The 27,917-nt window shown below is 39.8% G+C and overlaps 1 protein-coding gene across 2 annotated transcripts; it reads left to right on the forward strand.

Annotated features, from left to right (window-relative positions):
* The first annotated feature begins 122 nt into the window (after window positions 1-122).
* On the forward strand, window positions 123-27,917 carry ppm1bb (protein phosphatase, Mg2+/Mn2+ dependent, 1Bb). Of its 2 annotated transcripts, none has more exons than XM_006791020.3 (6): window positions 123-577; window positions 15,782-16,624; window positions 17,994-18,111; window positions 18,848-18,959; window positions 20,935-20,992; window positions 23,178-26,587. In XM_006791020.3, exons 2-6 carry the CDS (start codon window positions 15,794-15,796, stop codon window positions 23,508-23,510), a joined length of 1,452 nt encoding a protein of 483 aa, XP_006791083.1. In that variant the 5' UTR covers window positions 123-577; window positions 15,782-15,793; the 3' UTR covers window positions 23,511-26,587. The 2 variants fall into 2 exon arrangements, with proteins under 2 accessions (XP_006791083.1, XP_006791084.1); XM_006791021.3 differs by lacking the exon at window positions 23,178-26,587 and adding an exon at window positions 26,594-27,917 and having other exon boundaries at window positions 128-577.

The raw sequence follows: 27,917 nt of genomic DNA on the forward strand, positions 1-27,917 counted from the left end.
TGTCGGCATAAGCCGGTAACAGTTAGTAGTGCATCTCAAAGGTCTGGCATATCGCAGAACTTCGCAACGCACCAATGAGAATGTAGTATCGCACAGGGGCAGAGCTAATTGACGGAAGAAGTAGCCAATTAACCGACGCTTTGCCTAGCCGTTGTAACCAATCATCGAGCAGATGCCAAAAATAACACCTCCTCTTGTTCAGCACCCAAAGTCGAAGGATAGCTCTGGCCTTTCAATGGAAGAAAGTGCTAGATTTGTCAGTGTTGTATAATATAACCAATTCTCAGTGTCCATGTTTGTTTGGGAACGATCGGAATTGTCTACATTTACTGTGAGGGACACAATTGGCGTCAAACATGCGTAAAAACCAACGCTATCCAAGCAGGGAACCACCGAGAAAGGAATTATCGCCGCTCATCTGAGGCCAATCTCCATTATTTTTGTCAAATAAGGAAACATAACACAGCTAGCAAGCTAACGTTAGCTCCGCATATAGCTAGACGAGTCTTCACACAGAAAGCTGAGATTTTAGCAGATAATCAGGATTGGATCTACAATCGCACAGCAGCAGGAAAACGTAAGTAGCACGCTTGTATCTGCGCTAACGTCATTAGCATTAGTTTGACAGTTCCAGCGACAGCTAACTGTGAAGCTAATAGCTAACGTTAGCTCACATCAACACACTAGTAAACGGGCCTTTCGTGGAGGGAACAGTGTTAAGTGGAAGGGATTTCTGCATGTGGTATTTCCAGAGCCAGCCGGTTGGTTCATGCTACACAGGTAGATCAAAATAAAACCTGAAACAATGAGCTGAAGTTTTAAAGTAACTTGGTTACCTTAAGCGTTAGCTCGGTTACCTCATGGTAGTTGTAGTAATGTAATATATTTAAAGAAAGTGCCAAAGGGCGTCCTTATTTTAGTAATGTAATGTTTGATGGGTAACTCTACCAATCTTCGATATGCTCCAAGCAGACGTGCATTGGAGTGTTTCTGGGTACTCCATGTTCTCATGTGTATGCAGGGCGGTTATAAGGGCAGGGTTCCCCCTATTAGTGTGCAATGTCTTTAGTCAAAGCCAAAAAGGCATTCAGATAGCATTTAATTTAATGTAAACAGGCAAGATTTATTGATATTTAGCAGTAATGTTTCACTGCGACAACTGTACGGCTCCTCCCCACACTTCACTGATTTCCCACTGCTCATTATTTACAACAGGACCACTGATACTGGATTTTGGGCCGTTTTTAGTGAGTACCTACAATAGAATCTTTGCAACTCTAAACATTTTTAATTTGACGAACTAGTGAGCTACTTGTTAGACCTGCGATAAGTGAGTAAAGCATGTGATAACATCGTTCATAATTGCAATGATGACATGATTTGGAATAAATAAACAGGCACTGAACTGTGAATGTGGCTTGTACAGTTCAGCTCAGGGTTGTCCCTAAGTTTCTGCAGGGCTCTAGGCGCTCAAGTTGAAGTTGGGAGGTGGTGGAGGTCCATCTCTCCATACAGAGGTGTGGCCAATCGCCTGTGGTGCTGTGATATCAGTCTGTTTATTACTGACTATGGCGCAAAATAATAATACTTTGGGATATGATGTGTTGATTAGATAAATACATTCTTAACTTTTACTATTTTTTTCTTTACATTTTATGTAAAGACAATTTTAATTCTTTAAACAACAAAAATTAAGACAGAAGTATAGTCTGATATACTAAGTTAATTTGCTGGTGAATCAGCAGTAAATATTTGAATAAATGTAAAATGTCACTAAAGTGCATAATATTTGTAATATGAAATCTAGAGTAAAGTATGGCAAACATTAACAGTACACACATCAGCGATCTTTATCCTTCTTGTACTGTTACTAACGTGGATTCACTGCTTGTCAAGGCTCGAGAGAGCGCTATTAAAAATACTTGGCAAACTAACCTGGGAGTTGTGATGCATGGGCTGGGTTGTAATGATTCATATTTAAACACACTCACCATGGCTGTGTAAAACAAATGGTAGTTTGTTAAGATCGCTTTTCTCCATGTTTGAGCTTGGGAATCAGGTGGTTTAGTGTTTTGGTTTTACTTAGAGAGACTTTGATTGGATGGTGTATACAGTAATACTGATATAGCCATGATAATATTGGTTAATAGTCTTGGATTTTTTTTACTTACTATTTTAAGGGACATGGTTAAATATATATGAGGCTCTTCGAATATAATGTGTACTGTAGCGATGAGGCCTGTCAAAAATATGTGAAATCAACTGTGATAACTCAATATTACAATTCCCCCTTAAAGAGTACTAGTCAAGCTATTTATCTTGCACATTAAAAAAAGCAAGAGTTGGCTCAGAGTAGATTCCAGTCGAGGTAAAATTTACAAAAACACAACCTGAAGTTTGTGCAAGTTTGTGAGTAAGACTCTGCAAGTATGGAGGTGATAGATACAAAGGGCTTTTAAAATAAGTAACATTTAAAAATCAGTCATGTGTTTCAAAGGTTGGCAGTGCAACTGAGCTGTCTTCATTTGTACCAGCTTGAAGTCTAGCAGTCGACTAGCTAGTAAGTAATATAAACTTTAGTTGTCATTCTGCTTAAGTCGTCTAGTACTTGGAAAGTTTCTGTAGTTTTGTGTTTGTCCTTCATGCTTCGGTTTATTTGTGGTACGGCAAAGTCAGATAGCTACATTCTTAGAAATATTTTACAGGTGTTGCACATGTTCCAGGCTTTGTAAGGACATTGTGGGTCCGTAGTCATAAGACAGTTGTATTGAATGTACTGTGGGTTGCTCTGATATAGACAAAGGTTAGTTGTTAAACATTGCGGTAGATATACAGGAGGAACTTGTGACCATCCCTTAATCATGCTGTTTTTCGTTGATGTGGTAATAAAATGGCACAATGACTTTGGGTTTGTGGGAGTTACAGTTAACCAATGCATGGCGTTACTTTTTTGCTACCATCAGTTACACTCTTACCTCTTTAGCTTTGCTCGCTGTTTTTCTAACAATGCAAAATGTATTGTTCAGAAAACAGAGTCATGTAAATATTGCTAGATATTATTTGTTTTTTGTGGTGTTTTTTTATTTTATTATTATTCTTTTGGGGGGGGGGGAAAGGTGTTGTTTTGTTGTTTGGTTTTTATACTTCTACCTGTTCCAGTTAAGGGCATCCCATCAGCAGCGGTCATCCATGCAGCCCTTCTTCCTTAAAAAAAATGTAAAAAAGTATATATATGTATGCGTTATATATATTAGGGCTGTTCGATATAACGATATATATTGGATGACAATATAAAAACATCTATCATTTCATTTTATGCTATCGTTTGTTTCGTGGTGTCGCAAAATAAACTGCTTACGGCAATATTTTTTCATCGTTTTGATGGTCACTGTAGTGGCTATATTAATTTCTTAAAGTTCTCTCTTTCTCTTATATTTAATATAACCACACTACGGACGGACAAGCGCCTGTTTTTATGCGTTGTCATTAGCAACAACGACGGTAAAACCATCGCGTGTCCGCTTGTTTATTTTCCACATAAACCTTTCACAATAAAGCTCAAGATCCTGTTGAGACTTTTCAAAATAAACTGAATCACGTGAAAGAGTATGCAGAGTTTTTACGGATGAGAAGCAAAAAAGAGCCGCCAGGTGCTAAAAAATAAACCTTAGACTCAAACGTTAGAACAGGCTTTTCCCCGCAGCACGTGGTGTAATAAATACTCACAAAGAAAACGGCGGCTGTTACAACTTATGTCTGAAAATGCATCCTTTAATGCATCGGTTAGGTATAGGTATAGGTACATGACGCCCAGCTGGAAACACTTCACGCAAGTCGAGCTGCCCGAGTTTCACAGAATTGACAGAAAATGTTAAATCTTTGTGATTTGTATTGTTATCGGGACGATAGATGTCTTATATCAGGATATGAGATTTTGGTCATATCACACAGTCCTAACATATATATTCATCTTAACAAACGTTAGGCCATTACTGAACTTTAAAAATGTATTTAAAGTTCAGTATTTGTACTCTAGCTTGACAATTAACAAATGAAAAGCAAATAAGTGAATGGAAAAAAAGAGTTTGAGATGGTGGAGCACACAGGGTTGTACGGTAGGGAGTTGAGGCCATTTTGTACCCGCTGCTGTTGCCTTCATGAACAGTGTATATCTAAAGTGATGTCTCAACTATTGGCGCGAGCCGTGCTTTGGTGTTGTTACGCCTTGTCATGCATGTCTGCATTTTTGTAACCTTGTGTGGCTGCATTGAAGACATGAATATACAGTCAGGTTGGTTTCTATCACCATTTCAGTGATATCGGTATAAGAGCTCAGAGGTTTGCAGATCATGCAGAGGAAAATGCTGCAACAGCTTGAAAAGATTAGACTTTCTGAGAAAAAGTTTTTGGAGGAAAAATAAACCTCAACTATTCCAGCATTGGCACTAATGGGGACTTTTTCTCTGAACGGTGGCACCTATTGTTCAGGAGAATACTGCAGTGAATCCGGCGCTTCAAGTATATATATTTGATGTGGCTTTTGTGACATTGAAACAATAAATACGCCATTAGAGTTTCTTTTTTTAAACTGTAAAGACTAGGCTGATGTCCATATGTCAAGAGGGACTGTCTGCACCATCAAATGTCTCCTAGATTGGGTAAGGAACATGTGTAATATGAACTTTACTGGTGGATCAACACATTTTTAGCTTACAGCATTTATCATATATTCAGAGATGAAGGGAGCTCGAAGCAATTGATAATCCCTTCAGTTTCAATAATGAAACCTTGACAGTTTTACTTCCTCCAGATAGGTCTCGTTGAACAAAGTCTCTCCTTTAGTCATCTTGGAGGCGAGTAATTTTCAGAAACCTTTGTGGTGAAAACGAAAGCAAAAGAGTACGTTTTTCATGCTGATATTTTTATTTTATAATTGGCAAACGACAAAATCAGTTTGATTAATCTGATTAATTGAACTAAGGACTAACCTGATGAGTTCTTCTCTGACTTTGCCCTTTGCCTTTTCTTTCCACGACAAAGGAAAAGACGGCTACAGTTTGCATTTACAGTGAAGCTCTGGACACAAGTTTATCAGCAGCTTCTTGTGCATTTTATACACTCTGCTTTACTGCAGAGGTGTGTCAAAGTTAAAACTGATGATAAATTCAAAAATAATTATCAGATATGTACCGTGTGGTGTTGAAATTTAGCCACCCTGCCCACCTTCTCTATTATATCAGATGGTGATAAGGTATCCAGGTGACCAGTAAATGACATCACTTAGTTGGGTTTGTGCTCCGCTCATCAGATATGAGATGAGTTCAGTTTATTTCACCTGAGTCAGCACTCACTGTGCAAAGTCACAAGCAGCAGATGAAACCCGGTGTCAGTGAAAGACTGAAGATAGTTAAGAAGATTATTTTAGAGTTTACCAGATCTTATCAGCCTTAGCTGTGCACTGGTAGAAACTGTAGGCATCAAGTTGACCGCATTGATCCTCCATTGTAGAGAGCAGTTTGCACTGCTTTAGTGAATAATCTGAAAGCCACTAACTGCTAAATGTGTGGTGGCTTACAGCACAGCAGAGCTGCATATGTGCAGATTTGCACATAGAAGGAGAAGAGGAAGGCAGACAGAGTGACGGTTAAAGAGAAAGCAATGTGCATCTGTACCAGCAGGAGAGAGCTGAGTCATGCATAACCTCAGTCACATGAATGAATGATTTATCTCCAGTTGTGGACATTTGAACAGTTCCATGATTTTTTTTTTTTAATTTCATTGTTAACAGTTAAGAGGAAAACAGTTCCTATTAATGATGTTTGTCTGAGAAAATATTATAAATATTATTAATTATTAAACATCCCCAGTGCATAAGCCTTGTTAGGTTAGGACAGTGAAAGCAGGTGTTTTGCTGTTAATATTGCTGCATTGATGTTTGTGCTTTATAATACTCGTCTAATATTGTAATGCTTAAGCTTGGATTCGGTTATCTTTGATTTATAGTTTTGCTTTAAATCTGCAGCGTAGCCTAAGGTGGACCTTCCCAGTTCTCAACAACTGTGATAAGCATGATACGTCCATGAAACAAAATGTTATAGGTTGTATTTGTTTCTAGCTTGCTCATTATGATTCTCTGCCTGAGTAATAATATGGTGTTTTCCTCGTTTTCATAGCTTGTGTGTACATGCGTGCATGTGTGTGGTTTTCTTTTTTACATTTCTTTTCTTCCTTCCAGTTTATGTTCCATTTCCTGCACTTTGAGATAGTTACCAGGCTTGACTTGTTAGCATCTTTGAAGGTAGACAATCTCTGTGTTGGTTTGTTGGTCATCCATCATGATTTGTGTGCAGTCAGGACTGTAGATGAAGGCAATATCTTGGTCACAATTTTTGTTTGATGATTTTTTTTATACAGTTAAAAAAACAAAACCTTGAAAACATAAAAGTAGAAGCAAATTTAAAATATCTATAATTCTGCCATCTTGCTACATTAGATCTGCTGCTAGCTGGTGTTGTCCTGTGGGAATGTGAAGAGAACTAGACCCAGCTGACTGGACCATAGATCAACTCATTGTCATGATATCAAATATAGCGTTTTGCCTCAGGACGAGATTGATTTCTAATCCAATAGCCCTTTTGCACTTGATTCTTCTTAGGTTGGTCTGATCGTTTTTGTTTTTTTTTTTACATTTTTTTAGTACTTTTTTTTAAAAACTAGCTACTTGGCTGAGGTTCCAAGCATTCTGATGCAATAATGTGCCGTCAACAGACTACATGCCACTATTTAGCTAGTTGGTGACATCACTCGATGAATCATGAGAGCATCTCCTTCACTAAAATCAAAACTGCCATTTTTGAAACTCGGCAATGAGGGTAATAGCTACACAAAAACAACACCATGGTCCCAGAGTCTGACAGAAAGCCATACACCGTGCAGTAGGTATTCCATCGACTCCGCATCCTCCTTTGTTGTGGCATCCATATGGCATACAAATTATATCACAGGACCTTCGGCCATGTTGCTATAATGACTCCACACACATTAGGTGGTAGTAAGTTCCAATGGAAAACAACGGAAACGTTCGAGTCGGATCGGTACTAGTGAAAAAGAGCTATAAGTACTGGATTGGTGCTTTTGTTTTAGTTTTATTCTTTCTGTGGTTCCTTCCTCAGATTATATGAGTCTCGTTAAGTATTAGGCTTTGATTTTGTGGTGTGCGGTGGTAGACTGCCCATGGCCCATTTCCATGCTCTTGTCTTGAAGGATTGCAGAAACCTGCCAGTTTGACTTTAGTTTTTTGTAACACCTGTTTTCTTTAAAAGCACTTTGACAGTGTAAAATGTTACCTGTGAGCTTTGTACACCAAAGTTATTTTTGCTGTCATTCAGGAGGCGTAATGCCCCTCTCTGAAGCAATCTGCTGCAGATTAGTGCACAAAGGGCAGATGAACAAAAGTTGGATATGTGAACCTTTTGTTCTGTGTGTAATAAAAGAAATGTAAAGCTTAAAAATGCCTTCAGTACCGGCCTTTGTTAAGAATATCAGATAAGATAAACAAGACTATATAAACATGTAACCTTATGTTCAGGGGTATGAGTAGATATAACATAAAGGTGTGGCCAGTACTGTTGCTCCGGACCACTTACACAACAGGAGCTGTTTCCCTATTCGGGGTATGCTTGCTTCAAAGTCCGTAACTCAAGACTGAATACTTCCCCGCAGTTTGACGAGGCTGTCCCGTACCAGAGGCTCCTCCAAATGCAGCTGTGAAATTTGACACGCTGTATCCTCTTCAGTCCTCACTTACTATCCCACAGTCCTCCCTGAGCTGTTAGTTTAATGGTGCTTTCACATGGCTCCCTTTCACTATGTAAATATGAAGGAATATCACAAGATCGAGTTAGATTTATCAGTAATTTTCCTTTTGGTGGTCATCAGTTCAACATGTGGATTGAAATATCCAGGAAAGTGTAAATGATGTAAGATAGCCATATTATTCTTGCTAGCTCCTTTTATGCTAATAAGCAGAGAGGTGTAAAAACTCAGTATTCTAGTATTGCGTTTGCTGATCCTTCATTAGCTTATTATTTTTGTAATAAGTTAAATATATTTAACAAGACAAGCCAGGCAAAGCCCAAATGGACCAGTGACACGCTTTACAACTTCAGTGACAGAATAAAGTAAGATGACCCTTAGGAGGACAGAACGGTGAAGCAGAATTAGAGGTTGGGTTGGTTCACTTGTTACCACCCATCTTATGTTGCAGAATTAACCTGCTTTGAAGCAATTTACACCGGAGATGGTCAGCATGCAGGAAATCACCGCCTGCTGACTTTTTTGGAAAATAGTGTCACTATTCCTGGAAGATCCCGTGGACCTCAGTTGGCAGATATTTTCTTTTTCTTTTTCTAACTGAGCATCCATATGAAATGGATTCATTATGACTTTTTATTTTTTCGCCTTCTGCCTGCTAGCAGTTTGAAAACAAGTTTCTTGTTCTGAGCCTTAACATCAATAGCGAAAACCTTGATATAAATGTAAATTTTTTATTTGTTCTTTGTTTAATCTCACACTGTTTAACACCACCAGGATTGCAGCTGAACAACTATAGTTAAAACTGTATTGCATAAAAAACATTGGTGTTGGGGATGTTAAATGATAAATGTAACAACATATTTAATCAATGAGATATCTTAATATTAAAAAAAGAGTGCAAATTCAACAGTGTTGTACTGTAAACAGTACTGTAGTACATGAAGGAAATCTGTCAGCATGACTTTTGGGCTTAAGTAAAATACAGAAATCTGTTACTTAATTACTTTGGAGTATAAATGGCCATGGAGAAGGTCCTGCTGTACAAGTTGTCCAACAAACTAAAAACGCAGTTAAAAGTCCAAAATTAATGTCATCCTTCACATTATCCTAAACCATCCAATGGGCCAGATTGGAGTCTCTGTTGGGGTAATTCTGGCCCCTGGCCCTTAGGTTTGACACCCCTGATCAAAGTCTGTCTTGGTTCTCAGTCATCAAGGTCGTGGTAGTCTAAGGAGTTTGGAAAAGAAAGCAACTGGACTTATTCTGAACTTTTAGTAAGTTTGTATGAACTTAAAAATTTATAGATGGATTTAAAAACTAAAAGAAAATTTATAATAATAGTTACATCTTCACATTAGAACCATGACAGTGATAATTCTGTAAACCTTTACTGTTGGTACTTTTCACTGCTTTGATTCCAGGGTTTGGATAGACTTTATTAGAACCTATAGTGTTTTTCTTATCACACAGACGACATTACCTATCTTACTGTTCTTCCTTTGCTGCCAGAACCTGTATACTCCCAGCACTGGCTCTTTCATGTGAAACTTTGCGTTAAACTATGAAGTGAGTAACTTTTGTGTGACAGCTTGGTGGGGCTGTAAGTGAACTCAGATAAGGAAAAGGTATTCAGATATGCTGAACTTGTATAATAGTACAGGCACCAAGAAAAAAAACGGGGAGTTATTTGTGGGAATATCAATCATTTAAATGTATGTTTGTTTTTTCGAAGTTGATGTTAGTAAATAATAGTAATGTTAAGATAATGCGCTAGCTTGTATTTAGTCTCTCTTAGTGGTACTATTGCATTTGTGCTGAAGCTTGTGCATGTGCATACATGCAAACTGAGGCTTACACATGTTAATTTAAATAAATGAGGAAAAAATGCAAATATGACAATCAGCTTGTTAAGTATCCAGCAAAGAGACTTCAACTCCACCATCTTGGACCTCACAGCAGGTAATGATTGTTCCTGTTCTACTCATCAACTTCAGCATAGCAGCATCACGTCATCACCTGCACTAGGTTCTGGCTAGAGTGAGTGCTCACAGCAATTAAGATGGTGGAGTTGAAGTCAGAGATTCAAGACAGCTAAATGATACAGAAGACTGCCACAACAGCAAACTGACCTACCTGGCAGTAAGGAAATGCTATACTTTAAGAACTGTCAGTGGAAAGATTGAACTTTCAAAACTATATCAGTTTTAAGGCCATTGTGTAAATAAAATAAAATAAAAATATACTTGGGTGGCCATTAGTATACCTGAGTGGCAAGTGTATATTTGGAAAAGACTGCTCGCTGCCACCTTCAGTCTGTGTCCTGTTTGTTTGCTAGGCAGCAACTTTGTTCTGTGGCTTTGCTCTTCACAGAGATTAAATATAATGGTTTGTTATATTTTGTAAATGTCAAGAAAGTTTATAAACAGTACCTTGGGAAAAACTTGTCAATGAAGCAAGCTTATGTTTTCCAGCAGCAGTATAAAGCCCCGAGGCCTGGGCTATTGGTAATCACCAGGCAACTGACTAACTGGCTGTGTCCTCTTTAACCATCTTAAAAGTAATCCCTTATTGTGCTCTCTATAAAGACACTGTTATATATCAAGGCAGGAGCACATGTCAATTTGTATTACTCAACAAAAATTGGATATTGGAAATACTGAGTTTTTCCTTATAAAATAAAAAGAATAAAATAGGACTGTGATTTTAAACAGCCATTTTTGAAGTGGGGTTTAAGTTATTCAAGTCTAAAATGCGTAGACTTCTGTTAGGTCAGGTAACACAGGTTTCTTAGCCTTGACAGTCACTCCCAAAAGACTGGTTTTGAGCCAAGGTAAACCTTTTATAGACGGGAAGCAGTGTAAAGGTCTTGAAGTTCCTGGAGCGAATGAAATGTCTTAAATCTTCTTCTTATTAACGTGTAAAGTTGTAACCAACCTTCACAAAAATTTAAATAAATCAGTCAGATTAGGCGAAAACCAGTGAGTTATAGTGTTTATATGGATAATGCTGAAACATGTGAGCTACTATTATTGAACAGGATAGCTGTTTCGTATGAATGTGGCTGCTCTGAGCGCAGCATTTGGACTCTCTGCAGCATTATGTAATCGCCGACCTTCCACTTCCCTTTTCAAAGCCAGTGGTTTTTGGCAGGCGTGTGTTTCAGCATCGGGGGTGACTGTTTCGACCTGTGGTTACTGTATGGGCGATAGCAGTTTTAAGGGGGGGTTAAGTAGTTGAGAGTTCCTAGTTTCAGTTTGATGTCATAGTCCAGATATTTCCCAGCTTTTCTCTTCTCTGTATACGTGTTTTTTGCCAGCAGTTTATTAACAGCCATTATCAGCCAGAGATACCTCATCATATCTGCATGTGTTCTTGCAGTCTGCATGTCTCCTTTCAGGGCTGGCTGCTGCAACTGCTTTAATGGATGGATGATGCAACTCCTCTCTCTTCTCCCTACCAAGCAGCTGAGAGTGTGTGTGTGTTTCTTTTAGACAGAGAAAGACATAGAGAGGGGGATGTCGCTGAATGAAGCCTAGGCTGGATGTTTGCACTGCAGGGTGGGTGGTTGCTAGGCAATAGCAGTGTGTTTGTTTTATTTTTAGAGAGAATCACTGTGGGTGAACATAACACGTTTGTCCCTTTCTCATAGCACGTCTAAGTGCTTTTTGTTAACATACAGTACATTAAAATACAGGCTACACAAGAGTGGAAAACATGAGCTTAATTTAGAAAATCTAGTTGTCATAATCACGTAGCAAGAAAGCAGTTTAAAAAATGTCAGTGGCATGGTTCAACTCCTCACCCTAGTCATGAAATCTAAACCATCCTGGCGTATTTATAGAGTATCTTTTTTTCGCACATAGACTATGACACTGCACGCATGCGCAGAGCAGACACAAACGCACACACACACATACGTGAAACCAGCTGTAGTCACTCCTTGCACGTACCAACCTTTTTTGGGCACATGGCCGTCACGCTGCGTGTCTTTGTGTGTGTGTGCGCGAGTGTGCGAACTCATGTGGGAAGTAACACCCAGTGAAAAGTCAATATGCAGTCAAGGCTCTTTTGATTTTTATAGCTTTTCATTGATTTCGAGATCTCGTGAGTGTAACACCAACCATGCGTTTTGTGAATCGCCCCATACTGTAGCAGTTGTTCACATTTAGGTCTGAATTGATTCATGCGAAGAGAAAATACCAGAGAAAAGTAAAAGGAAGGTTTTGGAGACTGTAGTGGGTATCATGATCTAGCCAAAATAATATATATAATATTAAGATAAGTGCCAGGTCAGGTTGCTTAAAAGTCAGACTTTAAAGGGCTGATGCTTAAGCACCAATTTTCATATTGGTATCCCAGCTACCATAGGGAGAGAGTTCACCAATCTGATGATTTTTTTAGTATGTTCTTATTTTTAGACTAGTCATTGTTTCCTTGTCTGCTTTAAATAATTTGTAAATTAGTTGCTAGAAACGTTCCTAATTTCAACATTAGAGGTTAAAACATATCCAGCTTTTTTTAGTCTCAATAGCAGTGCGTTTACCTTGGATTTGGCTTTTGGCCAGTACTGAGTGCTGCGTCAGTAGTTAATTGGCTTTATTCCTAGTTATAATGAAGACATGGGGATCATTATTAAATGTTGAAGGCTTTAACTAAATATTGTTTAGTAAATGAAGAGAAGAACAAAAATAGTGTTGATTTAACAACTTTATTTGCTATTTCAGCTTAATGTGAGAGTCTCTCTTGGGTATTGCTGTCATTTGCAGTTATGCAAGTATATTTTCCCTTCTGTTTGCCCTTTAGGTAAGGGTGTAAGTGTGTGTGCTTATTTGACCTTTCCACACACAAACAGTGAACAGTTATGTCAATTATGTTGACATTTCACTACATTACTGGAGATTTATTTATGGGGTGTATTAACTCTTCACAACTGTCTTTTGGGTCATGCTTATATTTTTTTAACAGTCAGCAAAAAATAAAACAAAATAAGAGGAAAAAAAATAAGCTTTTTACCAGAGTTAGGTCTGATGACTTCTTCGTGAACATGAACATTTAACTAGGGACAAACAGCTGTTTGTCTGGTGATTTGGATCTTGGTTTCAGAAGGGTTACAGCCCTACTCTAAGTGCAGTAAAATCTTTGAAGGACATGTCTTCAGCACAACATTATAATGCAGCTTTCCCATTATTTCCAAATCACTTAATCACTCTTTGCCATTAAATTGCAATTAAGATTGAAGTACTGTAATGTAGCAAACCTCAAATAACTGCTGACCCTTTGTCAATGACCCTTTCATTTACCTTTGTAGTAAACTAGTAAAAGATAGATTAGCAAAGTATAGACTTCAAATGAATCTGCTGTTTTCACAGCTGGTGTGCTAACAGTATAGGGTTTTCCATCAGATAAGTTGAGCCTGACTCAGCTGTTGCAAAAGCAACACACAATGTCCTTGGCAAGGTACAGAGATGACAAAAGCTTGTACATTCCTAGTAAATTGCTTTCTAATAAGCATTCCTACAGTTTCTCTGCATTTGTTGCATCATAACATAGCATACTTGCTAACTTTCCACAGCAGTAAAATCCCTCCTGATGACATAAACGTCTTGCCACTTTGGCATCCAAGAAATCGTGGATACTCAGGGCCTTGAAATGTTAAGAACTAATGACGTCTGCCTGCCTGACGCCACTGGCTTTAATAATTAAAAGGCTGATTGTGATTAACTCATGGACAGAGAGGTTCTGCGGTTCTTTTTAAGTGAACAAGGTTTATGTTGAGGAAAAGACCAAACACGACTCAAAGTGAGATTTAATCCACCTCTTGGCAGCAGAGAATCTATGCCCTGCTGATTCAGTAATGCCTCTCCACTAACAACAAGTTAACTAATGGTATTAGTTACTGTGTGTTCAGAGTGAAAGAGGTTCTGTGTGCTGGGTGAAGCTTCCACAGAGTAATCCTCGACTCTGTGGTTCCTCCTAAGCTATCTTTGTCTTGTCAGGATCTCTGGCTCTCACCCTCCATTGAGTAATTAAAAGCTTTCAGTACTCACGGTATGAAGCAACCTACTGAACTACTGACATCAAAAACCGGTGATTTAGAGAGATTTATAGTACAAAGCACATTATTATGCACTTTAGAATGTTGTGTTCTGTTATAGAACTGCCAAAGTTGTGATCTGTGAACTGAAAATGGCTTTTTATCAAACGTGTACAATAAGATTTATAAATGCAGTCATTAATTGTTTATTTCAGTATTGCTGTTTTCTAAGCATAGTCTGAATAATTCTGGATTATTACATTTTACAACATGTGAGTTCAAGTTTAGAATTTGGAACTGACGTGAAGACCTTCAATGTATAGTTTTTTGGTCAGTATGTGCAGTTATTCATATATGATAACATGCATCAACTTTTTTTATGGGCAGGTGTGGGCAATTCCTTTGTTATGTCATTATCAATTAAGCAGAGTTGATTTGAGGTGTGTGCTCACATTTGGAAGATTTTGCTGTGAAAAGGGAGTCAACGGAGCTCTCCATACAAAAGCTGAAGGAAAAAAAAAATCTGAGAAACTGTTATAGTAGTATGAGTGGGAAAATCTACAGTTGGTATATCCTGAGATAGAAAGAAAGCACTGGTGAACTCAGCAACACAGAGACTTTGATGTCCATGGAAAACAACAGTGGTGGATGATTGCAGAATCTTTTCCATGGTGAAGAGAAATGCCTTCACAACAGCCAGCCAAGTGAATAATACTAATAATATCTGTACAACACAGCAGGGGCAGTGTATGGGACACTGGGACACTAGTGTTTATTGATGATGTACAGACAGTACAACAGCAGCCAATTGAACTCTGAGGTCTTCAGAGACATGCTGTCTGCTCAAATCCAGCTACATGCATGGAGTTTATAAAGCAAAGAAGTAGAATATTCTTGAATGGCCAAGTCGGTCACCTGATCTTAACCCAGTTGAGCATGCATTTCACTTGTTGAAGACTAAACTTTAGACAGAAAGGCCCACAAACAAACAGGCCTGGCACAGCATTAAAAGGAGGAAACCCAGCATCTGATGATGTCCGTGAGTGAGCATGGCCAGCAAATGGTTTTTAACCAAGTATTAGAAATTAATGTTTTATTTTCAGCTATTTCATTTGTCCAATTACTTCTGGGCCCCTGAAATAAATGGATTGTGTTAAAAAATGCTTTGTTCATCACATTTGTATGCAATCTTTTTATTCAGCCCTATTCAGCCCTAAAACTGAAAGTCTGCACGTCGACTGCATCTGAGTTGTTTTATTTAAGCAGTGGTAGTGCACAGAACCAAAATTAATAAAAAGTTGTCTCTGTCCAAATAATTATTTTCACAGGGTGCACACGTGTGTGCCAACGTGTTCTTAAATTATCTATAACAAAAATTCACCGTCTTATTCTTCTTTTGGCTTCTTGCTTGTGTTCACCACAGTTAATCATCTGCCTCCATCTGGGCAGTTATTTTGGTTCACATGTTGATTTGGAGAAGGTCTTATAGCGCCCTTGCTGATGTAGCCATCTCATTTTATCCAAGCTACCTCGTGAGATCGAGGTAGATGATCCGCTAAACAGCCAAATGAAAATGAAACAGTCTATCCAATCAATAGACATTATGAAGAAGACATTCAGTGATATTGAGAACTACCACAATAGCTGCCTGGTCAGTTTGTCATTAGGGAAACAGAAAACTGAAACGATGAGTGGAATGTTCACTATACAGTGAAACATGATAGAATTACTTGGACTAACATACCTTGGTGGTTGCCTATAGGAAAGTCTGTGTGTGGGAGCACTGGCTATAGTCTAACTGAAAAACTTACAAAGTTGGTGTTTATGGTGTGGTCAAAGTTACTGACTTTGTGCAAGAGATAATATTTTCTTTGTCTTTGCTGTTTATAGTGCAATGTTTACTGAGTTGCCTTCTTCTCTTCCACTCTCTAGCTATAGGCAGCAATGGGTGCATTCCTGGACAAGCCGAAGACGGAGAAACATAGTGCCCACGGTGAGGGCAATGGGCTGCGTTACGGCCTGAGCTCCATGCAAGGCTGGAGGGTGGAAATGGAGGACGCCCACACAGCTGTGGTGGGCCTTCCCCATGGACTCACCGACTGGTCTTTCTTTGCTGTCTACGATGGTCACGCTGGCTCCCGGGTGGCCAACTACTGTTCTGGTCACCTGCTGGAGCACATCTTGTCAGGAGGGGCTGAATTTGCTTCAGGACCCAGCTCCGTGGAAGGCGTGAAAGACGGCATCCGCTCTGGCTTCCTGAACATTGACGAGTATATGCGCAGCTTCTCAGACCTGCGGCAGGGCCTGGACCGCAGCGGATCAACGGCAGTATGCGTGTTGCTCAGCCCGACCCACCTCTACTTCATTAACTGCGGTGACTCACGGGCTGTGCTTAGTCGAGACAGCAAGGTGGGCTTCTCCACCCAAGACCACAAGCCCTGCAACCCACGTGAAAAGGAGCGCATCCAGAATGCTGGCGGCTCAGTCATGATCCAGAGGGTAAACGGTTCCCTGGCAGTGTCCCGGGCCCTGGGGGACTACGACTACAAATGTGTGGATGGTAAGGGCCCCACGGAGCAGCTGGTGAGCCCCGAGCCTGAGGTATGTGTGTTGGAGCGGGTAGCCGAAGGAGACGAGTTTATAGTCCTGGCGTGCGATGGGATCTGGGATGTCATGTCCAACGAGGAGCTGTGTGAGTTTGTCCACTCACGACTTCTGGTGTGTGACGACCTTGAGAAGGTCTGTAACTCAGTGGTGGACACCTGCTTGCATAAGGTAAGTTGTTTCTCATATACAGTGTACATTTAAGGTGAAAGTGTGCAGAAACAGAGTTGTTTTGACTAGTTTTACTGATAGGATTATGATTTTAAATGCAAAATTTTACTTTAATGTATTTCCATGGGGCAGAGCTGTATCGCAGTTACAAATGTCTGAAAGATTACTTGTTGCATGCAAACCAACAATAGCTTGGTGAATGTGTAGGTAATAATCTGTTTAGAAGGCTGATTTGCTCTGGTGGGAAAGTATTTGAAGACTATTTACTCTAGTATACCAAATGTCAGACCAGATCTGGTCATTAGAGTAAATCCAAAAGCTATTTCTGATGGTGTCAGAGAGACACGCATCTTAAACAATACTGTTTGAAAAATGAAGACTGACTCCAATTGCAGCTGGTTGTCCTTGTTTAACTCTGAAGACTCAGTGAGCTCAGTGTAGCAGCACATGAAGGAGTTTCCACTAGCTGTAGGCTCCAGTTAAAGTGGCCGTCCGGTTTATGCTGGATCTCCAGAGCAGAAAAAAGACTACTGTTGGAATCTCATCCTGCAATCTTGGACTCAGACTATCTGATAAGGGATTATAAAAACGTCTGATTGATTGGGAAACAGAAGACCAGGTCTGGGTTAGCACTGACTAAACTTTCAAATATGAGAGAACAATTGTCCGATAGTATATGGATGGTGTCATGCCCCTGATGGATTTTTTTTTAAAGTGCTAAATGAGTTGTCAGAAACACTTGGGCAGCAGTTCACATGCCTGGGCACCTTGCCTAAGTGAAGTGTATTTGTGGGAAACAGCTGCCACTTTTCGTAATAGAAATCGAATGCCATGTAAAATGACCAAATATAGCATATTAAAGTAAAAGATGGACAACTGCAGCTGAGTGTAACAAAAATAATACACCTCTAAATATTTAAAATGCTTTATGTCTCACAGTGATAGACAAGGTGATGAATAATGCACTGGTACTTTAAATTCTCTCATTATCCAATAGCTTTAGCAGAATCTATTAGACTATTATGTGCATCACTTATTTTGTGTCTTGGGTACTCCAAGAACCAGTGAGTGCACAGTACCTTGGTTATTTTTACCTTGCTGTACGAGTTATCTCAAGTAACAGCCACACGCTGCTATAAATTTCCTCCACTGCAGTGGCTTTTTGTGATGTATGTGACACTGTACACTTACAGAACATTACTGTGATCAATTGGAGTTTTACAAGGTAATGACAAGGTGGCTACCCATTTGGTTAAAGGCCAAGGAACTGTGTGTGTCCTATAAATGCCAATTAATATAGTGTTTTACACTGGCCCTCCAGCTAAAGAAACGCATTCTTCATTCTGTCTCTCCAATCTTCGCTCTCCAGGGGAGCAGGGACAATATGAGTGTGGTGCTGGTGTGTTTCTCTGCGGCTCCCAAGATCTCAGAGGAGGCTGTGAAGAAGGAAGAGGAATTGGATAAATACTTGGAAACCCGTGTTGAGGGTCAGCATTCTGAACACACACAAACAAACCTGCAAACTATGACTGTATGATTTTGGATTTGCAATAATTCTTATTTTGCCTTTAAGTACATCCCTTTTCTTTACTTTTATCTTCCAATAAAAGCCAACATTCACTCACCACCAGGCTGTGAAAAGTTTAGTATGCTTATTCAGTCCCCCCCTCCCCCAATTTCTAATTAAAGTTCAAGGTTATGCACTTAAAAAACAATTTGCTAAGTTTGCAAGCTCAGTAAAACAACTTTCTCTAACACAAACATAATAACACAATTTAGAATATGTACTGTATTTATTATTGTGTTCAATAGCACAGTCTTTATACTGTGGTTAAAAAAAGAAACATTGCTATTTATCCGTCAGCATCTTTCTTGTTAAGTATTTAAACTGTCACGTCTGATATGTTGTGGTTGAAACTTGTGGTTGGTTTTTGTGAAGTGTTTAGTTATAGTTGAGCCTGCTTCTAAAGGTTAAGTGAAACACACAAGGCCACATACAGTGCTTAGGTGCTGTCTATATAACTTCGACATGATAAGTCTTTTTTAGGTATTACAAATATTTGAAGTCTTCTACTGAGTGCCGCAGCAGAAGGCAAGCAGGGGTTTATCTGATTTACTATGGGTGAATTCTCAGCCTTTGTAGAAAAAGGTAGTGGTTAAATTACAAAAATGGTGTATAACTTTCTGCATTATAGCTCTTGATATCTTTCCATTTGTCTGTAGAGCTTATGGGAAACTGTGGAGAGGCTGGAGTCCCTGACCTGGTATCTGTCCTAAGGAGCATTGCCTCAGAGAACATCCCCAACCTTCCTCCTGGTGGAGGCCTGGCCAGCAAGTAAATATACAACAAAATCTACTCTTTCTACACTTAAAACTTATATATAGTTATTATTATGAGGCTTGAAAATTTGAATAGATTCATTCCATAGAAATTTATCGCCAGAATGTTAACACTGTGCGATGAACTAGAAGTTGAATCCTTCACTCACAAGTCACAAAAAACAGATTGGATAGCACATTTCTTATCGCCGTTATGAAGCGCAAGTAAAGGGTTATGCTTTGGAGTGCCATGGTTAGATCTGATCTCACCATATTTCTGGTATTTTGTAATTACTGGTATTGTTGATGTAAAATCAAAATCTAACCACATTTAACTGAATTTAACAGAGATCTGTTCACAGAACTTGTGAGGAGTCTTGTGACTGCTTTTTTACTTTCTCTCTAGTATATAACTAATGCATGCAGATTAAAATGTCTGTCAAAATACAGCTATTAAATATAGCTATTAAAGTGCATCAGATTAATACCCGACTCTTAAATTTAAGTTAAAATGATACATTCGATTACCTGCACCATCACACATCATGCAGGTAAAAAACAAGTTTTTTATATACATGGCACAGTAACAGAAACTTTATTAACACAGGGGTCAGACAGCTCTGACAGAAAGTAAGGTTTTGTATTCTTATTTTGCGCATCTTACTGGTTCATGTTAAACACATTTCAGGTTTAGAAGGTGGAATAGTTTTTACCCTTCAGCCAAAATGGCTCATGACAGTGGTATTGTCGTCGCCTCGACAGGCCGAATGAACACCTAAGCTTGTGAATGCAATAACTTGGGAATGAGGAGCGTAAGATTTTCAAATTATTACCATTAAAAATCTCTCTTTGAGTTCGAATCTCAGTGACGTCAACGTCAAGCCAGAGGTCAGGTTGTCTGAAAATGTTGAATGGGATGATTTTTAATTCATCCCATAGGTGCAGCTACAAAAAGTCTCAGACAAGTTAAATTCCCGGTAACCTAGACCTCAAGGTTAGAGGTCAGTCCCCTAGGATTTTCAAGTATATACCATAGGTGCCAGTAGTTTTTATAATGCAGTGCTTCACAGAATCAGTCCCATACGCCACCTTATATATTCAAAGATGCCCTATATCCACGCAAAATTCTCAACAATTTGTAACTGAAGACTCCGCCTGTACGTCAAAAACGCAACAATTCTTATTTAACTGCTCATTGGTCTAAAGTGACGCTCGATTTGTGTCGTTAAACACAGAGATAAAACCTGTTCTTACATTGTATTACTTTAGTAGGTTGAATACGCACTCCCTCATCACGCCTGCTCATTTCTGACCCGCTAATTTGTGCTGTCGATGGATGGTGTTAGTCATTATTGAAATAAATTGGCTGCATCTTTGCTTATGAACTAGCACCTTGTTAGTAGAACACTTGCAGAACTTTCCTCTCCCATCTCATGCTAATTTGCCCCATCTTGTAAATCTGGCACTTTGGGTATATAAGCAGTCAATCTGTTTGATGTGTTTTTAGCAACATGTCTTACTAGGAGAGCGTTAGATGTATATAATGACCCACAAGTTAAAATAGTCTGGGTTGATTAAAGGTGTGAAAAGTTTTGATTTTTTTCATCAAATTCAAAAGTGTATATATTGTTTATGTTTGCGATTTATCCAGTTATACAAGAAAAGCCTTTCAGGATTTGATGACGATAAAACACTGAGAAACGCAAGTGTCTGCATCCTTTAGTTGCATCCACAACAACTTGGGATAAACATGCTGTTTAAAAAGCCAACACATGCAGAAAACACAACATTAACTGACTGCACACATGAATGAAGAGATTACAGAGTGTCATATGCATGAATGGTGAATTCTCTAAAATTGACAAAGTCGCTTTTAGCTCCATTAAGTCCTCAATCAATATACATTTACTGAGAGCGAACAGAAGCTGCATTATGTCGGTGCTGTTTGTCTCCTCTAAGCAGGAAACTATGTGTTGTTTGTGTGTTTGCAGGCGGAGTGTGATCGAGGCCGTGTACAACAGGCTGAACCCTCACAGAGAAGAAGAAGGGGTGAGTTAACCTCTCTCTGAACTTTTCCCCGCCCTTCACCTCTTCAGCCTTTCACCCTGCCTCAACATAACCGCATAAACAAACATCAGCCCAGACAAGGACACTCTTTCTGTGTGCCGCTGTATGTATGTGCGAGAGCGAGAGAAAATGAATGTGATATAAGTGTGAAAGAGGGCGGAGGATAGAATAAACGGAATAACCTTGACATTGACGTTGAAAAGCACTGAAGCTCCAAGCGTCTGTTTCTATTTCACATTTATCATCGAAACGGAATGTATAATAAGACCTCGATAAACCTATTGAACCTCTTAGCAGCGAGCGCATATCCTTTAAACCATTGACTTCATATAGTTAATGCTTGAGAAATGCACGTTTGGTTTTTTTTGTGTTTGGAAACCTAGCAGCAGAAAATCATTCAAAAGAACATGCTAGCTTTATTTGTTACATTAAATATTTACTTCGTGTTACTGATAAACTCGGTAGTCACAGCTTATTCAAGGTGGATTCTCGTTCCTCTGTTTCATATACTCAGTGTGTGCACTTAAACAAATGCTTGGAGGACATTTAAAAAAAGGTTTATTCACCTCATTGGGAAGCCATACTTCTGCAAAGCACTGAGTGATTAGATCTAGAAAGATATTTGAACCCAGATTTGGTTTTGATACTTTCCTAAAATTCAAAATAAGGTCTTCAATCAGATATTTATTTGTGAACATACTGCCTGAAATGTCCAGTTTTTGATCTTTCTCACAATGTTAAAAAATCCCTGCAAAAAATTCCTAGATCGAAATCCAAAATTCTTATTTTAAGCTAGGCCCAGCCTCACATCTTGTAAAAATATCATTCAAATCTGTGTGTAAATTTTGCAGAAATCCTCCCAACAGGCATATTGATCCCAGAGAGGCCTTAGGCTTTCTTACTATTTTCTGTCTCATGTCTTTTTGACTATGTGGAAATCAGTGTAAATAAAAAATAAGATTAGAGATATTATTCTTCTGTTACATAGAATGGGTATGCACACGGCTTACGAAAACAATGTCAGGATCATCTGTGCTTTAATTACCCAATAATTAAAGTACCCATGCTGCATTGTGCTCGCTGTGTTTGTCTAAGAAATCTCAAGCCAAAGATGATGTAAATTAAGTTGAATTAGATGTTAACACTCCCCTGGCATCATGATTCTGCTCAAAAATATTGATTTGTCTATTCAAACACATTTATATGGGATGTGATCCAAATGTTCTTTAAAAAATTAAAACCCACCTCAGATTTAAGTTGTCATTTTTTAATTTTGGCTCATTTTGCACCTTTAACCACAATGATTTGGTCAGATAGAGACTTCCACAAGGCCATCTAATCGGGATAGCACAAAAGTTTTTTGTTTTGTTTGTTTGTTTGTTTTTAAGGGCAGAGTCACAGATTTTTTTCTTAGCACCTTCTATAAATAAATATTTTAATGTTATTGCACACAATCAAATTAAATCATACAACTGGGCTGATTTTTTTTTTTAAGGGTAGTTTACAATATGTAACACCGCACTGTCACTATTAAGAGATAAATAAAAAGAAATGGTATGAAGTATTTACTGCTGCAAATAATATAACAGCAACTGGAAAAAGACACGAGTTTTAAACTTCAGCACTCTGTTTATACTGCAGGAAATGGATATGATGTTAGAGCAGAGAATCCCACATCCAGCATCTTTTAAGGAAGGCTGCAGGCGTTTTTACAAACATCTTCATTCTGAAGACGAGATCAGTGTCAGGTCTTGAACGGCCCACCAGGGTGAATGTGAAGAAGTGTGTGCATAAACGCATTGGTGTATTTGTTGTATTAATGTCAGTGGAGTCTAGCCTTGCAGGCTCTTTTCTTTGGGCTTGTGGGTACTGATGAATTCCCCCTCCCCTCGTTACACTACACAGCAAATCTCACAAAGGACTGTTGGTCAGAGGGTCAGAGGTAGCGTTTGCATGGGTCTGTCCGTCTGGTGCAAGTATGTCTCTTGATGCTGTGATGCTGTTGTGTGGTAGATGTCTGTGTGTGTGATGTGCTGCTGATTGTAAGGTGATATGTGTGTGTGTGTGTGTGCACGTGTGTATATATAAATATACATATATGTGTGTGCTGGTGTGTGTTTGACAATGGAGCGTGCCTGCAGAGTCTGACCCTGGCGTGTCACCTCAGGCCTGTGCGGGGGGAGAGGAGGAGGAGGAGGAGAGTGAGGAGGGAGGTGGCAGCACGGCAGCTCATCTGCTGGAGGCTCTTCGGCAGTTCCGCATGCACCACCGGGGGCAGTACCGCTCGGTGTTGGAGGAGTCCCTGGCTACCTACCATCTGCGGGGGGAGAGTGCTGTTGAGAGAGCAGGGGAGAGAAGGAGGACGACCGACGACTGTGACAACCAGGACGAACCCGCCTCCCCTCCCTCTCCCCCTTCGCCCCCGCCCTCACCCGCCATTGCAGAGCTGGAGGCCAGCCAAGACGAGCCCATCCCAAAGTCTGATCCCTCCTCTGACTGACCACCTGCCTGTATACCCAACCACCCTCTCATCCATCCTATCCCAGAGCTCTAGTGAGATGTGCTATGACCTCTCCTCCTCTGTCCTTCATCGCAGAACTTGAATGGCCACGTCCAGCTTTGTATTTGAATAATTCATTAGGAACAACAAAAAGGGCTTTTCTGTCCATTCAAGTTCTGTATCTGAGACATACATATATATATATCTATATACCTTAGATGTGGACTCTTTGATTTTTCTTCCTTTTTGTTTCTTCTGACCACTTTGGCTTGGATTCCCAAACTTAAACTTGATCACAGAAGCAGATTTATTAACTAATTTTCATGGTAAACAAAATAAAAATATAACAAGCAAAAGTGGCTAGTGAAGCCAAAGTGAACATTGCACTCTATGGCTTACATTTATCAGTATTTGCTTCTGGCTGACCCCACCCTCAACCCCACCCTTAAGCCTCACCCCCACACCTTCATACAGTGGAGGAACTGACAAAGAAAACACGAGGAGACATTCTGAACTGCAGCTGTGCAACCTTTTGCACTGTCTCCAGGCCTACTCCATCTACAGACTCAGAACACACTCTTCTTGTGTTTTTGTATGTGTGTTTATGTGTGTGTGTCTGCATGAGTTTGAGTGACCGAGCAAGAGCCCAGTAATCACTACTGAAATGTGTGTTTCTGATTGCTTGCGATACTTGACAGTTACACAGTCCATCAGCTGCTCAGCGATGGTAGGTTGTTCAAACCAGTCTGGATGCAAATTAAGTCTTTGCAGCTTCCACATGATTACATAAAAAAAATAATAAATCGCTTGATACTGTTATTGGTGGGGTAGAGTGCGGTGGGGGTGTAAATGTTCAGACTCAGGCTCTTTGAACAGTAGAAAGCAAAGTTATTAAGGGGATAAAATTTTGGTGCCAGAGCGGCAATTATAGTTCTCCCTAAAAATGTTTAGTCATGCACTGAGGTGTTTTTGTTTTTGTTTGTTTTGTTATGTTTTTACAGCAACACGCGCATAGCCACATTATCTTAAAATGCTAAGCACTACATTGTATGATGCGACCTACATTTGTACTGACAGCTGTTTGATTGGATGGCGTGTTCACAGCTTAGCACTAATATTGGAAATGTGGGCCTTACTAACAGAACGTTAGCGTTAATTAGTATAACCTGTGGAACCATAGACTGTATATAAAAGATGAACGTAGTTCCGGGTCTGAAAAGTAAAGTATGTAGAAGTGCCATAAACCTGGATTCCTTCAAATTCCCAGCAGGGGAGAGCGACTCCTGTTCTATACATTTAAAAATGCACTCCTACTTATTGCTATATGACTCTGTGGAGGCTTTATGGTCTCAATTTGTAGTTTCAAGTCATATGTAATACAAAATTATGCTCATTTTGTAAATTTTGAACCCAATTCAGGTCAAAAATGTGGATAAACCAGTGTATCCTTTAGGGTGGGTCTACCTTCTCGCTTCTGTATTCGTTTGAATACAAAAACAGTAAAAACTCTCACTAACCAACGGGCGAGATAATGGTGGCTATCTTTTGTTTACAGTCTATGTTGCAAACCTATTGTTGGCAGTTTTTCCAAATCTGCCTTTCACTGCATCGATCAGTGAAAGGCAAACTGTAAAAACTGGTAACTGCTGATAAGATTAGGACATGGGTGACATTGGGACTCCTCTGCTTTGATTACATCAGTTCTGTCAGTCTAAAGGTAGCACACCATGTGGGATGGCGACCACAAGTGTTCCTGCCTTCTCGATCTTACCTTACAAAAGTGATACGTATACATATCGGTGGGACGGCTGATGTCATACTGTTCACCTGTGGTGAATTACACTCGGACTACAGTTGATATGTTTCATGTGCGATGGCTCTCTGTCTGTAATCAGTTAAAGGTATTATTAATAATCAAGGTTTTCCAAGAGTCCTTTGTAGCATTTGTTTAAAACCCCACATTGCAGCATATTATATTCCTCACAGGTTGTGCCATTGCCTGTACAGAACGACTCAATCTTAAACACTTACCTCGATGTAAAAGATATATTGAAACTGACTGCTTGACCTGCAGGGTTTATTCTTATTCAGGTAGATGGAGGTTATTGTGAGTCTGTACAAGCCCTGTATTCTGGTAATGCATGCGCTGCACTTACCTTTTCAATATCTAAAGCACTTAACTATCAGAGGGGAGGTAATGCTAAACGGCGTACGTGCGTGTGTGTGCGCGTGCTCGCGCCTGTATGTATGAGCTGTATTTCTATGATTTCTATGTGGTTGTGTGGAACAGGTTAGTTCTGCAAATGAGAAATAAAAAGGATTTGAGGTATAATGCAATGATTTGTGTCAAGTGTGTCTCACTGTAAACTAACTGTATGTATTTATGTCTTGGGGTTTATTTTTTTCTATTTTTCGTTTAGGCCCTGTACCAAATCAGTCATCTTGCAGATCAGGGGTTCAAAATTCACATTTTTCCATTCAGAAGTGATTGTTTTTCATGATTAAGCATTCCAATCCCAATGCAACATGGTGACATTTGATACAGGACTGTTCCCTGACACTTTTAGTAGACCTTTACTCCATTTATTGTGTTGTGTATGTGTCTGTGTAGGCTGTGAAGTATTTGGAAACTGCTGAAGCTTCCTTGCTCTCCTCTGTCAGCTGTTAGCTCGAGCCTTGACCTCGTCTCGGCTGCTTGAAGACATTTTAAAGAGTCGTCTCCTTTAAAACAAAAGCAGCTCTCAGGTTTGAAAACTCAAACTGAGCGAGGAGCGAGAGGAAGCCATGTAGACTATAGGGACTCCATTCTCTCCATTCCTCCCCTGTTTTTCAGTCTGACAGCTGGCCTCGTGATTCTCCGCAAGGTGAGTCATCAGAGGTTCTGGTTGTGCAGGGGAATATAACGGCTTTCCACCATTAGCCATTCAATTTGAATATATTAAAGAGGGGAGGGGAGGGGGGCAGTGAGGTTTAAAGGTTTGCCATTATTTAAGGCTTCTGGAGCAGTTTAATTACTACATACAATGATAGACTTGACAATAACAACTCTGGCACACCTCTCTTCCTTTTCTTTCCTCACCCAGAATGCCGGTGACCTGGATGACCCTTGGTAGCTGCGGCAAGAAACCCCGTCTCCTCCTGGTGATCCGTGCGTCCACTCGGGGAGGAGGAGTGTCTCTCCATTGCGCCATGTCTTTCTCCACTAAAAGAGGACACGTGGTGTGTGCTGGAGCGCGTGAGTGTGCGTATGTTGGTTGTGTGTGTGTGTGTGTGTGCGCGTGTGTCTGTGTGTGTGTGTGTGTGTGTGTGTGTGTGTGTGTGTGTTTGCAGCAGTGGGACAAAGACGATGACGAAGACAACTACTACACACACGCATACTGCTTTAAACCTGGAGGAAAAACCTGAATCACTTCTCTGAAAAAAATATTTTATGAACTGAAGCATTGTGATGGTAGAGATGATTTTTACCATTGAGGTGTTTTTGTTTTTCTTTTCTTTTCTTGAATGTTGATGCCTGACTTCACAATGACATGAGGACCTATCGTGTGTGTGTGGTGCGTGTTCGTTTGTGTGTATGCGAGAGTGTTTGTGTGTGAGAGTGTTTCGAGGAGGGCCAAGAGGAGACAAATGGTGGATAAAGACTTTGTATGTAATTCTTCGTCTCCTGGACTTTTTTTTTGTGCTCCTAGGTCTGATAAACACCTAACACATTTGCTTCTTCCCTCTTAAAAGACACAGACACACACACACACACACTCCCTCTATCTCACACAGACACTCTAAACCATAAACCCCCCACCCCCTCCCCACTTCCACCTGTGCACGTATGTGATGTGCCACCTTCGCAGGGCACTGCATGAGGACTTTGGTTCTACATGTACAGCTACGTGGTTTTTCTAATCGACCTGGATGGACAGCCATTGGTTGAGATGGACTAAACCTGAGGGACCTCTGGACACTGATAGGCTCCTGAGGTTTGAAAAGCAGAGATGATTTGGATTTTATTTTTCTTGTTTTTGTTAGGTTGATGACAATGATAATCATGATGGGGAAGTGGGAGGTTATCACTGAAGAGCCGCGGGCAAGTTGGACTCATGGCGTCGCGGTTGATGGTTTGGATTGGGGAGAAGGGGTGGAGGCAGTTCAGTAGTCTCCTCAGTCTTCCTCCCCACCATGACGGTTGGAGGTGCACATGACAGCAGACTGTCCTTGTTTTTTTTCTCCTTTGTTTTGGATGTTGTCCATGAGGTTACTAGCTGCTCGCTGTGTAGAGTGAGTGAACTCCCTGTTTTAACCCTGTTCTTGGTTCTCAGACTGCATTGGTAATGTTTGTATTGCTGTTGTTTGATTGCACTCACATTTGATTACAGAAAGCGTCTATATATGAAATAAAATACCTGCCAAGGA

The sequence above is a fragment of the Neolamprologus brichardi genome, chromosome 8 (assembly GCF_056152115.1).
Source record: "Neolamprologus brichardi isolate AB-2024 chromosome 8, ASM5615211v1, whole genome shotgun sequence".
Taxonomy (NCBI): Eukaryota; Metazoa; Chordata; class Actinopteri; order Cichliformes; family Cichlidae; genus Neolamprologus; species Neolamprologus brichardi.

Coding starts and splice junctions, on each gene's coding strand:
- ppm1bb (XM_006791020.3), top strand. CDS start 15,794: ATGGGTGCATTCCTGGACAAGCCGAAGACGGAGAAACATAGTGCCCAC. Junction 16,625..17,993: donor TGGACACCTGCTTGCATAAG/GTAAGTTGTTTC, acceptor TTCGCTCTCCAG/GGGAGCAGGGACAATATGAG. Junction 20,993..23,177: donor CTCACAGAGAAGAAGAAGGG/GTGAGTTAACCT, acceptor GTGTCACCTCAG/GCCTGTGCGGGGGGAGAGGA.